The sequence below is a fragment of the Mycteria americana genome, chromosome 20 (genome assembly GCF_035582795.1).
Source record: "Mycteria americana isolate JAX WOST 10 ecotype Jacksonville Zoo and Gardens chromosome 20, USCA_MyAme_1.0, whole genome shotgun sequence".
Lineage (NCBI taxonomy): Eukaryota > Metazoa > Chordata > Aves > Ciconiiformes > Ciconiidae > Mycteria > Mycteria americana.
This window is the reverse complement of record NC_134384.1, coordinates 5,867,849-5,879,020: the sequence shown is the minus strand read 5'-3', so window position 1 is coordinate 5,879,020 and position 11,172 is coordinate 5,867,849. Positions and strand designations below refer to the sequence as shown.

The window sequence follows — 11,172 nt, the reverse complement described above, 5'->3', positions numbered from 1 at the left end:
AAAGCTTTAGGTTTTTCCAGCTCTAAGATGCTTGGCAGCTGGAGCGGAGCAGCCGTGCTGCTGCAGCCCTTGAGCGGAGCTGGTAGTTGAGCGGGATTTGAGTTGGCTCCGTGCCTCTATTGTAAATATGCACAAACTCCCGGGTAAATACAGCCCTCACGCTTCCTCCCCCTGTTTCGGTTGACCTGTCACCCCAATTGGTGTTCCTGAGGTCAGATAAAATTGTAGGATCGTGATACCGATCGCTGCTCCCCTCCCTTGGGAGGGCAATGCTCCATCTTACTGGAGGAGCCCAGGATATATCAGAGCCTATGGAGGAGCTTCCCCTATAATAGGACTTTTAATATGTGCATTAAGCTTTTATTTAAGTGGAACGGTTTTTGCAGTGAGTATGGTTTAAGGGCTTGAAGGATGGGGGGGGGCTCGGCAGGCGGGGGGCCAGGGGTGCTGGCGGCGGCAGCAGCATCTGGTGCAGCATCTGTACTGGGAGCTGTCGGATGTCCGGGAGGAAACGCCCTGGCTTGAGCTGCTCCCAGCTCCGTGGGCTGTCGGGGAGAGGGGAGAACAGGCACCCTTCAACACCGCCGCAGAGCTTGGACACACCAACTCCTGCTGCCGAGGCCGGGTCGTTACGCAGAATTAACGCTGACCTCGACCAGCGCGCGGAGCCCAGCCACGCAGGGCAGGCTCATCCCCACTGCCTGTTTCAGGCACAGCCGTGACTGCGAGACTGTGAACGTCGCCGGCAAGCGGAGCTGCTCCTAGTAGTAAAGACAAAGCAGCGTGAATGTCGTTTTTATCTCTGACCCAGCCCAATTTGTTAGCTCATGCTCTGCTGTGAAGCTTCCCTTCCGCTTTACATGCGGACAGCTGCAGGCCAGCTCCTCTTTACTCCCTTACGCGTAGGAAGCATTTGAGCGCAGCAGTATTTCAAGGGGAAAGCCTTTCCGCAGGATTGTTTCCCTGCACCATTTCAAATGCTCGAATCTGTAAGATTCGAGCCTGGATTTGTGAGGATGTTGTCAACATCCACTTACAGTTCACACAGGGACCAGGCAGCACAGGCAGGGCCAGCACGTATAGGTTTGAACTTCAATCCAAGGCAAGTAACTCCCGCGCGGAACGTTTAACTAGAGGAGGCTAAACATTGCCTAGGAGAAATTCCTCAGAAAGCGTTTGTAGCTTTTCCGCTGGAGGAGCCTCCATTAATTCAAGTCTTTGTGCACTGTTCCTTTTGTCTAGAGGAACGCTAATGAAGAAGGGATCGGGAGAAGTTACCTCCCTTGGCTTTGGACACAAGGCAAAGCAACAGGCAACAGTTTTCACAGCAGGAGCAAAGAAAAGCAAAGGCGTGCTTTTGCAGGTCATTTATTGATTTTTCCAACAAATAAGGCCACGCACACACGTACACCTTGTAGTATCTGATCATTACACGAGCCTGGTGAGTGACCCAGGTTTCATCCTCAGCAGCACAAGTGCTAAAATGTGAGTTGGAGACCCCGATAGCTGCACAGGAGCTGTTAAGTGGAGAGGGAGAGCCTTCAGCCCAGGTTTGGTACTACAAGCACGGTCTGCGCTGGAGCAGCAGAGGAGAGTGGTTGTCCAGAGAGGAGGAGCTGGGCCGGAGGTGGGAGCAGAGCGCTGTGCAGGTTCCTGAGGGTCAGGATGCTAGCTTGTGCACTGCTACAGTGATGCTGTCATGCTTCTGGATCATGATATTCCTAGAACAAGAAAAGCGCTGAGGCAGTGGAGAAGCCAGCTGTGATGAGGAGAACCTGACAGGGGTGGGAAACTGGGCAGGGCTATCACTCAGTGGCTGCAGCGACCTCCAGCCCTGCGCTAGACCTGGTGGCTGCTGCCTCTCTTCTGCCCGCTCCCAGGAACAGTGCTGGAGAAGTCTTTGCCTACCACACTGACTGGCTACAGCATGGGCTTCGTGATCCGTGGGGAGCCCAAGGGCTGAAGAAGTATAGATCTGCAGTAGCCACCATCCCCGGGAAGGTTTCCTACTGCTTTTACAGTTCCTGCTCCCCGAGTTCCTATTGATCTAATGAATTCACACGCCTATGGCAGTGACTTCCCCCCACGGCTTCAGAGATGGGGCTTCCTCTGCATCTGCCGGTTTAATTCAAGAGGCAGAGAGCTGCTCTAGGGCTCTGAGTCTGGGGAGGGCCCCAGGGCTGGGGGGAAAGGCAAACAGGGGGAAAAGTGGCACCCCCGGGCTGGAACCTCACCCGCTGTCCGACTCCAGGCACACCACGGGCGTATCGGTCGGGTCGGAGGTGAGCTTGGCTGCCTGTTGGGCGAGGACGGAGATGACGCCGGCGTGCTCGTCCGAGAGGGTTCCTCGGCCTGCGAGAGGTGGGAGACGTTGGCTGAAGCCACGCGGGCCGTGCCCACGCTTCACGTGAAGCAGCCTCCCCCCGGGGCCAAGGGGGCCGCTCCTGGGGGCCCTGCTGGGGCCCCTTTGCCTCCCCTGTGGGCCGATGCAGTTTCTCCCCTAACTGTTGCCCTCGAACCACCAAAAAACCTGAATTTAAGTGGCAGGAAGAGCCGGCTCCGGTTTCCTCCAGTGTGTGTGGGAAGCTGGGTGCAGGTGGGTGCCAGAGGGACCCCGGGGACACCCGAAAGGGGAGGAAGACTGCGGTAGGGCAGGGCCTGGTGCCCGCAGAGTGTGGGGGAGGCCCCTGCACGCCAGTGCCCTCAAACTGGGAGGGCTCCCGTGGGGCAGGGCGCGGTGCCCCCCAACCCGGGGTCTCCGGTGGGGCAGGGCCCGGTGCCCCCCAACCCGGTGTCTACGGTGGGGCAGGGCCCGGTGCCCCCCGGCCCCGGCGGTGCTCGGTTACTTACAGCCCAGGTTGAGCCCCTGCGAGTCGGTGCAGAGGACGCCCACCACGGCCGGGCTCTTCATGCTGCGGGGGGAGACAGCGGCGGTCAGCGCCGGGGCGGCCCCGCACCCCCCGCCGGGCCCCGGGCAGGCCTAGGCCCGGTTCGCCCCTCACCCCCCCACCCCCGCGGCCCCGGCGGGGCACGGCCAGCCCTGCCCCGGTCCCCCGCGTCCCCCGCGTCCCCCCCGGCCCGTACGTGTCCTCCAGGTGCTGCTCCAGCGTCCCCTCCATGCCGCCGGGCCCCGCGCCCCCCACTTCCGCCCTACCCGGCCGCTCCTGGCAGCGGCGTCTCCCACGTGACGCGCGACGACGGCGGCTCCGCAGGGCCAAAAGGCCTCGCTGCGCGAAGGAACGCGCCCAGCCTCGTTAGGGGTGCCCCAGGGTATCCCCCGAAGTGCTCCCATCCCTCTGCCCGCGCCCGCCATCCCGCGGAGCCTCCCGGGGCTCCGTGCAAAGAAGCAGCAGCCGCCGGCTCACACATGCTCCATGCCCTAATTTGGGGGGGGGGTAGCTGCAAATCCAGGCCCTGCACCCCCCTGCCCCCCCAAACCAGCCCTTCCTGGGCAGCTGCTTTCCCGCAGAGCGGGTGGCACAGTTGCGCTTCTTGGGTTTTGTGGTTTTTTTTTTTTTTTTCTTTTTTCCCCTTTTCTCCACCTTTATAGTCCTGAGCGTGGTTTATTTGTGTTTCCACGCGGCACCGCTGGGGATTTGCGGGGCAAAACGCGATTGAAATGGAGTTTTAATGGCGGTGCCCTGCACCCCTCCCCGGGCAGAGCATCCTCCCGCAGCCGGGCCATGGCGGGGGACGCGGGGCCACGGGGCCACGGGGACGCAGGCTGAAGCCCGATATTCCCAGCGAGAAGGGCCGCGCTGGGCCGCTGCGTACGGTGCTGGGGGGGTCGGGACCCCCGCCCCGCTCCCACGGCGCAGAGGGGTGCTGAAGGCGATGCTCGGCCCCGCTTTCCTGCGAGGAGCCCCCCCAAAAACGAGCCCCGCTGCGAGCAGGACGTAATTTATGGTGGGCGCATCGCAAAGCTCGGCGACGCTAATAAGGTGTCGGCTGAAGCCGTCCCCGGCCGCGCCTGGCGATAGATCTCGGCTTGTCAGGTCGGAAAATTAAAATGTTATTGATGGGGGAAGCGCAGGGGGGTTTTTTATTTTCTTATTTTATTTTTCTTTCCCCTCGGTCGAGCTGGGAGCTCTCTCGGGCAGCACCGAGAGCCCCGATCCCGACTGCCCAGGGGCTGCCCACGGCATCCCGCCCTGCTGGGATGGCTTGGATTTATATTGCCTTTTTTTGACTTTTTTTTTTTCCCCCCCACCTGCAGGAAGCAACATAAGATAAAAAATACAAATATGCCCGACGGAGGCCGGGGGCTGCATCCTCCCCGTCCCGTCAGCGCCTTCTCAAGGAAACAACCGCTCCTGAGCCATTCCTGGCTGCAGGATTTCTGGAGGGGAGGATTTGGGGGAGAGTTGGGATTAATTAATTCAAGCCCAGGTGGAGGAGATTTTAGCGAAGCAGCAGAACAGCTGCCACATCAAAAGAAGTGCTGGTCTCCAGGCAGGGAAATGCCGGGGCTATTTTTAACTAATTAAATAGACGATTTAGCACCGGACTGATACTCTACAAAAGAAATGCAACAGAAAAGCCCAATTAAACCGTGTGGCTCCAATCAAACCCATATTTCAAATCCCAGCCCATCACCTCGGGCCATGTTTCCCCCATGGGGCCGAGCCCCCCGGCTGCTCCCGGTCCCTAATTTGCCCCCGTGGACCAGGGAACAGCCCCAAAATCAGGCTCGGGATGTTTATTCCTCAGTGGGAAAAAAGCCAGAAGGGACTAAATTCATAATGCTGGTACTACGGGGATGGTACCCAGCGATCCAGGGCTGGAAAAATCCATCTCGCTGGGTCAGAATCACAAACGCAGCTTTATTTTGGGGGGGAAAATGGAGTTTTATTTCCTGCCCTTGTTGTGCAAAGGATCTTAGCCACGGTCTCTGCTTGCACGGCCCCAGCCAGCCCGGCTGCGGGCACTGGGAGCTTGGGCTTGGGGGTCCTTGGCCAAATCCAGGCTGGACCTTGGGAGCTCAGGACTGCGTGTTGGCCGTGGAAGGGTATTTACATTTTTAATTATTTTAATTTTTTTTTTTATTGCCAGACTCCCAAAGGGGCTGCATGGGATGAGGCGGCGGGTGACGAATGGCCCCAGCTCCATGGGGACATCGCATCGCAGAGGCTGCAGAGATTTCTTGCTCCTCTCTCACCTGATGGATGCGACTGGGGGGGCCGGTGGGTGTTTTCATCGAAGCCCCCCATCCCCGAGCACGTTGGCATGTTGTCCTTGCATCCTCCCAGAACATACACATCAAAAACGAAGCCGATAATTCCAGCTTTTCCTGCCTTTTTAGCCACTTTAGCAATCCCTGGTCTTATTCCCCTGTGCTCCCAGGAGATGCACCAAATGCAATTTGAGGTATGGGGGATATACGTCAAACCGTAAATCAACATATTTACGCATTATATTCAGATTTAAACACACCCTCATTACTGAAAAAGATATTATTCCCTCTCTGCCTTCTTTTATTCTCACAAATAAATGCAGCCAAGTCTCTGTTTCTACAGGATATTTATCACGGAGCCACATTATTACACATTGTGCTCTTATGAGCCGAGAAGTAGCAGGCTAACTTTATTCTTGTGTTTTCTTTTAGCTAAATAATCACAAATTCTTAATTCAATTCTTAAGTACACCTGTCAGGGATAAATATGGATATAGAGGTGTACTTGGAAAATCCAGCTGTGTTGGCTTAGCTGAAAAATGACCCTGGGACACGGGTGCGGGTGGGAGAGGCGGTTTGGGTGGGTTTTTTTTTAACCTTCCTCGGTGGTTTATTAATATTTCTTTTATACCATTAGAGATTCAGGTCTCATCTGCTTCTTCTGAGATCATCGGGGGGGAAAAAAAAGCCCAGGGTGGCGGAGCTGGAAGGGGTTATATAGGGCGGGAGGCGCGGGGCTGCCGCAGACCTCGGCAGCGCAGGGGAGACGGCTCCTGCCCCAGCACCATGGGCCGACTCCTGCAAACCCTCTGCTTGCTCCTGCTCGTCACCTCCTGCCCCTGCGCCGTCATCACTGGGGTAAGTGCCGCTCCCATCCCCAGCCGGGGAGATTCATTTATTTTTTTCATAATTTTGGGAGATAAGGCAGGAATCGGCGCCTTTTGCTGTTTGCTTTGGGGTTTTTTTCCCGATTTCTTACTCATTTTTCCGACGCGTGGATGCTGTTCCCGCAGCCAGACCCAGCCCACGTGCGTGTAAAGTCACGCCGGTGAGCTGCTCTTTCTGCTTCTCTTCTCAGCACCGTGTCAGACCCGGCACGCAGGAAAACGGAGGACTTTAGGAAGTTTTCCGGAGGGAAAAAATAATATATCTTTATGTGCATCCCCCAGGGCATGTTCCCAAGTGGGACAAGGGCTCGAGCACCCCAGATTGTCTTTCTCCCTCCCAAATTAAGAGAAATTATTAAAAGAGGGGGGAAATGTCGGGATGCAAAGGAGAGGTACGATGCTTACCCTGTTGTGTTAATGGGGCTCGGGGCTCGGCGTGTCCGAGAGCTCGGTGCTGCTGAGCAAGAGCTGGACCAAGAGTGATGCTAAAAGCAAGAGGAGCAGCGAGTTTTGGGGACAGAATCCAGGCTTTTGTGGTGCTTCAGGAGTCCAGATGCTGGTTTCAGCAAAGCCGGGCTTGGCCGAACCCCCTCCTTTTTCCCCTGGCAGCAAAAAAATCTGTTTAAGACCAAGACGAAGCGTTTGCGTCCTAGCTGCCTCTCCGCCTCTCGGCTTTTCCCAGCCGATGGGAATTTCGTGGTTGACTTCATCTGGCTCTTGGCTCCTCTCTTCCCAGACACCCCTTACAGTCAGACCTATTTCTTTCACGCCTGTGATTTTTTTTTTTCAGCCGGATCTCCCCAACCCCAACACACACCCGCAGCTGCAAAGCCAGCTCAGGGGGAGCCACCTTCCTCCAGGGCCGAACAGACCCGGCAGCTCTTGAAATTATTCCCAGGGCTTAAATGACTCCTTTTGAAAAACCAGGGGAAAGAGGGGGGATGTGCAGCTCCCGGGTTGCCTGCAGCCCCATCGCCCCCCCCCCCCCCCGAGTTTGCAGGCGAGGGTCCGTCGTTGCCGAGATCTGATTTTTGACAGTATTTGGGTGTTACAAGGTGCTTTGGATGCTCGAGGAGGATCAGGTTCCCTACAGAAAAGCGAAGACTCTGCACAAATCCCCTTATTGCCCTCCTGCGAGAGAGCTGCACCCCAAAATTACGCTCTATCCGTTGCCCTCGTGTTTTTTTCCCCAGTTGCGATTTCCACGCCTCTTCAGCTGTACAATGGGCTCGTGGCTGGGAGCTCCTGGGAGAGAGGTGCCCCAAGGAGGGGGTGACCCCGGGGGGGCCGGGTGAGCCCCACCAGTTCTTGCGCTACCAGCCCGAGGTCAGGAACGCGGGTCAGCGAAGGGGTCGGGGTGCCACGAGCTGCTCCAGTGGTGGCCAACACAGCCTGGGGGGCAAACGGGACCTGCTTGGTGCTCGAGGTGCCCCCGTCCACCTCTTCTCAACATCCTCGTGGGCTTCCAGGTGTGGGGGTGAGGCTGGTGGAGCATTGGCAGCCCTGCCTCAGTTTCCCCATCCCGGGGGGGGAGAAGTGACCATTTTCCACTTTACATCTGCCTTGGGTGGGAGAGGCTGAGTTGTTGGCATTACTCTGCTCCCTACTAAAAAAAAAAAAAAGCCCCGGGCATGTGCATCATTTAGCAGGTTTTACAGGCTCGGACGGGTGACGTGCGTGCACGACGGAGGATCCAGACAGTGAGTTTATCCCTCAGTGCCGCTGCTCTGCCTCGGCACCAAAGCTGCTTTTAAGTTGGGCAGCTGCAAACTTTTCCTCTGTCCCTCCCATCCCTGCGTGCGCAAGGGATTTCCCCCTTCATCCTGCAAACCCCCACTCCAACCCGTGCCCTGCCCCAAAACCTCCCCAGCTTAACCCAGAAGGGGAGAGCTTGGATCAACAAACCCCTCTCCCTTAAACCCCCGCGGAGGGGTTACACCCAGCAGGCTGGCGTGGGCCGATTTCGCCGCTGGCCCCCCCCCCCCCCCCCCCCCGGAGAGGGGTAGCGATGCTTTCTGCGGCTGGTCCCGCTAACCCACCGTCGTCCCTCTCCCCAGGCCTGCGAGCGGGACCCGCAGTGCGGCAGCGGGACCTGCTGCGCCGTCAGCCTCTGGCTGCGGGGGCTGCGGATGTGCACCCCCCTGGGGCAGGAGGGGGACGAGTGCCACCCCTTCAGTCACAAGGTACCGGCCTGGGGATGCCCAGCGGGGCTGGGAGCGGGGACCAGGACCAGGCAAAAAGGGCACCGAGCTCCTCGCCTGGGAGAAAAGCTCCATTAAAGCTCCGGGATGGAGAAGGGGGTCGGTGGCGGGGGGCTGGGGTGGATTTGGGATGAGACTCCGGGCAGCGTCGTGGTGGTCCCCGAGCTGGCGCGGTGCAGCTGGTTTCAGCCTCTAAAGCATTTTGAGCAACCCCCTGCCTGTCCTCGCCACCCTAAATCCTCGAGATGCCCCATGGGTGCTGCGGACCTCGACTCGCAGCTGGCACCGAGCCGCCTGCCCCTTTCATTTAAAGACAAGCGCGCGCCACGCCGCTCCAAATTGAGTCGTAAACGCTCTGCCAAGCGAGGAGAAGCCGAGTTAATGCCGCAGAGCCGCCCCAGCGCCGTGATTTCTGTCCGATAAGAAACCCCAGCGCGCTGGGATTAGTCCAAAGCGCGACGCTGCTGCAATGCCTCCGCCGTAAGGATTTAGCGGCAGCGTCCCGGCCTCGGGGGGAGCATCCCGCTCCGTGCTCCCGTATTGATTTTGCACGGGGGGAGCAAGATTTAACGATGCTGCGCCTTCTGCTTGCGCAAGGAAGGAGCAAAGGGCTTCAGAGAGATCAAAAATTAATTTCAGGCATATCCCCATGAAACCTCTGAGAAGAGCCAGAGATTTTCTCAGGGCTTTGGTCCCATTTGATGATTTTTTGGCTGCAGCAGAGCCCTGAGGCCCTCATCTCTCCTGCATCTCTCCCATCTCTCTCCGCAGGTCCCTTTCTTCGGGAAGCGCCAGCACCACACCTGCCCGTGCTTGCCCAACTTCATATGCTCCAGGTTCCTCGACGGCCGCTACCGCTGCTCCATCGACTTCAAGAACATCGATTTTTAGGGTGATGCTCCCAGCTCTCCATCCGTGAGCCCCCAGCACCCATTTCTTGCCCTCTCCCGTGGCCGCCGGGTGCCCAGATAGCACCAGGCAACCTTAAAAGTGCTTTTCCAAGGCAGACAGTGTTGTTATAAGCTTTCTGTTATAGGGGGAAACTGAGGCACGGTCAGGCCAAGCTGCTCTGACACGTGGCTTAGCAAAGCTCTGCCCCAGCCCGGAGCAGGACCCGGCTCCAGCATCCTCTGCGGAGGAGTGGATCGAAGGACAGTGTGTGTGGCAAATGTCCGTGGCCTCAAAAATCCCTTTCACAAGCTGTTGTCTGCAGGTAATGGATGCTGTCAGCTAGCTTTCACCTCCCTCCTTTATTTTATACAGTAAAAATCAAAGGTGATGCCATTTGGGAAGGGTGAAAGTAGATGCCGAGCACCCAGCAGCCAGGAGCTTCCTCCCGTGGTTTTTATCCTGGCACATGATAAAATTTGGGACGTGGAGCTGAGCGGCATCATTTCATCGGCCCAAGCGTCTGCAGGGCTGAGCCCAGCGGCGAAGGTGGTGGTGGAGACCTGACTTTAGTTATTTTTACGCTTTTCAGTCATGCACTAGGAAAGACAAAAATCAGAGGGGCAGAAACTGCCTTTTGCGGGGAGTTTTAGCGGTTTGCCTGCGATTCCTACTGGATAAACCATTTCTGTAATGATAATTCCCATCGTGATATTGCCCGATCGTGTTTTATCAGCGGATTTTTTTTTTTCTTCAAGCTGGTGATGGATGATCTAATCTAGCCTGCAATTAAAAGAAATCAATATCAAGTAGCTGTGGGGAATTAAGGAATGGGTTTCCTCAAAGTTCAAGCAATGCAATGTGTTTGGCAGAGGCTGAAGCAGGGCTGGCGGGAGCCGTGTCGTGCCAGATGCCGGATTTTGGGATGTAGGAAAATGTTTTCCAGCCTCAGCGTCTGCCTTGGTTCAGGCACCGTATGAGGTTTGGGAGCCTCTCTTTACGTCAGTTGAATTTGAGAGGAGAATGGGATATTAAAGTTAATTAAATGTGCTAAAAGTTCTCTCGGACACGTGCTTCCAGTTCCCCTCTTAAAACCATATTGTGGAAAAATCGTGGGTCACCTGAGCTTCCTACAGCAACCCCCGGCAATAATAAATAAAAAGAAATAAAGAAAAGAAATAAAAGAGAATAATCAGCACTGCCAGCAAAAAAAAACCCCAAGCCCGACTGGTTTTCTTTCAAGCGGAAGCAGCGCTTAAAGGCAAAGCTTTTTGGGGGGGTTTGAACGCGTGCGCTCAGAGCTGCTCCGGGAAAGCCCTTGGGGTTCGGTGCCGGGAGCAGCGGCACCCTCCCGCGCTCTGGGCCCTCCCCGTTTGGGGGGTTGGGGGGGCTTGGTGGTTTTGGTGGGGTTTGGGGCTACGGCAGCAACTATTTCTCTTTCTAAAGACCCCAAAGGACACCCGATGCACGGCTGCGGCAGACGCTACGTTATCACGGAGAGTCAAGTAATTCAGAGCTGGCATTTGATGCTGAGGGAAAGCTCCCCTGCGCTTGTTTCTCCCCTCCAAAATCCCTGTACGTTTGGTGAAAATAAAACCTTGCAATGACCGGGTTGATTTTATTTAGGTTTTGCACGCATCAGAAGTTTTGCTTTTGATTTACAAGAGACCAGTCCTGCTGCGGGGATGCTGCAGCTGCCCAGGCAGGAGCGTTCACGGTGCCTTTCACCACCCCTTGCTTGGCACCGGGGACACCACGGGTTGGCACTTCGATGCCAAATGGCAAGGGGTCCCATAGCAATACAGGGGGGGGGGGGGGGGGAATCAGGAAAAAAGCACAACGTTTCATACCGTTCATTAAAAATATATAGTTTGATGGTCTGGGTTTCTTTTATCAAGCTGCCTTACTTTATGAGCTGCTTCTGGCCTTCCCACAAACTTGGAAATGTGCAGAAAGGACTGGGAGTTTTATTTTTTTTTTTTTTTTAGTTAATTTTTAGACATCTCCCAGCGGAAAATATTGC

General features: G+C 56.4%; 2 protein-coding genes across 2 annotated transcripts; one reads left to right on the top strand and one right to left on the bottom strand.

Moving 5' to 3' along the window:
- Nucleotides 1-1,352: 1,352 nt before the first annotated feature.
- On the bottom strand, nucleotides 1,353-3,196 carry LAMTOR5 (late endosomal/lysosomal adaptor, MAPK and MTOR activator 5). Its single transcript, XM_075521593.1, has 4 exons — nucleotides 3,085-3,196; nucleotides 2,851-2,912; nucleotides 2,235-2,352; nucleotides 1,353-1,721 (listed from the first exon to the last, which is right to left on the bottom strand). Exons 1-4 carry the CDS (start codon nucleotides 3,117-3,119, stop codon nucleotides 1,661-1,663), a joined length of 276 nt encoding a protein of 91 aa, XP_075377708.1. The 5' UTR covers nucleotides 3,120-3,196; the 3' UTR covers nucleotides 1,353-1,660.
- A 2,729-nt stretch (nucleotides 3,197-5,925) lies between these two features.
- On the top strand, nucleotides 5,926-10,290 carry PROK1 (prokineticin 1). Its single transcript, XM_075521592.1, has 3 exons — nucleotides 5,926-6,031; nucleotides 8,118-8,243; nucleotides 9,033-10,290. The coding sequence occupies exons 1-3, from the start codon at nucleotides 5,960-5,962 to the stop codon at nucleotides 9,150-9,152; spliced, it is 318 nt and encodes a 105-aa protein (XP_075377707.1). The 5' UTR covers nucleotides 5,926-5,959; the 3' UTR covers nucleotides 9,153-10,290.
- Nucleotides 10,291-11,172: the final 882 nt, after the last annotated feature.

What these genes read in the sequence shown, in the direction of transcription:
- LAMTOR5 (XM_075521593.1), bottom strand. Translation starts at nt 3,119, where the DNA reads ATGGAGGGGACGCTGGAGCAGCACCTGGAGGACAC. An exon ending in GAGCAGCACCTGGAGGACAC is followed by an intron (nt 2,913 to 3,084) that starts GTACGGGCCGGG and finishes CTCCCCCCGCAG; the next exon opens with CATGAAGAGCCCGGCCGTGG. An exon ending in GCAGGGGCTCAACCTGGGCT is followed by an intron (nt 2,353 to 2,850) that starts GTAAGTAACCGA and finishes CACCTCTCGCAG; the next exon opens with GCCGAGGAACCCTCTCGGAC.
- PROK1 (XM_075521592.1), top strand. Translation starts at nt 5,960, where the DNA reads ATGGGCCGACTCCTGCAAACCCTCTGCTTGCTCCTGCTCGTCACCTCC. An exon ending in CCTGCGCCGTCATCACTGGG is followed by an intron (nt 6,032 to 8,117) that starts GTAAGTGCCGCT and finishes CCCTCTCCCCAG; the next exon opens with GCCTGCGAGCGGGACCCGCA. An exon ending in GCCACCCCTTCAGTCACAAG is followed by an intron (nt 8,244 to 9,032) that starts GTACCGGCCTGG and finishes CTCTCTCCGCAG; the next exon opens with GTCCCTTTCTTCGGGAAGCG.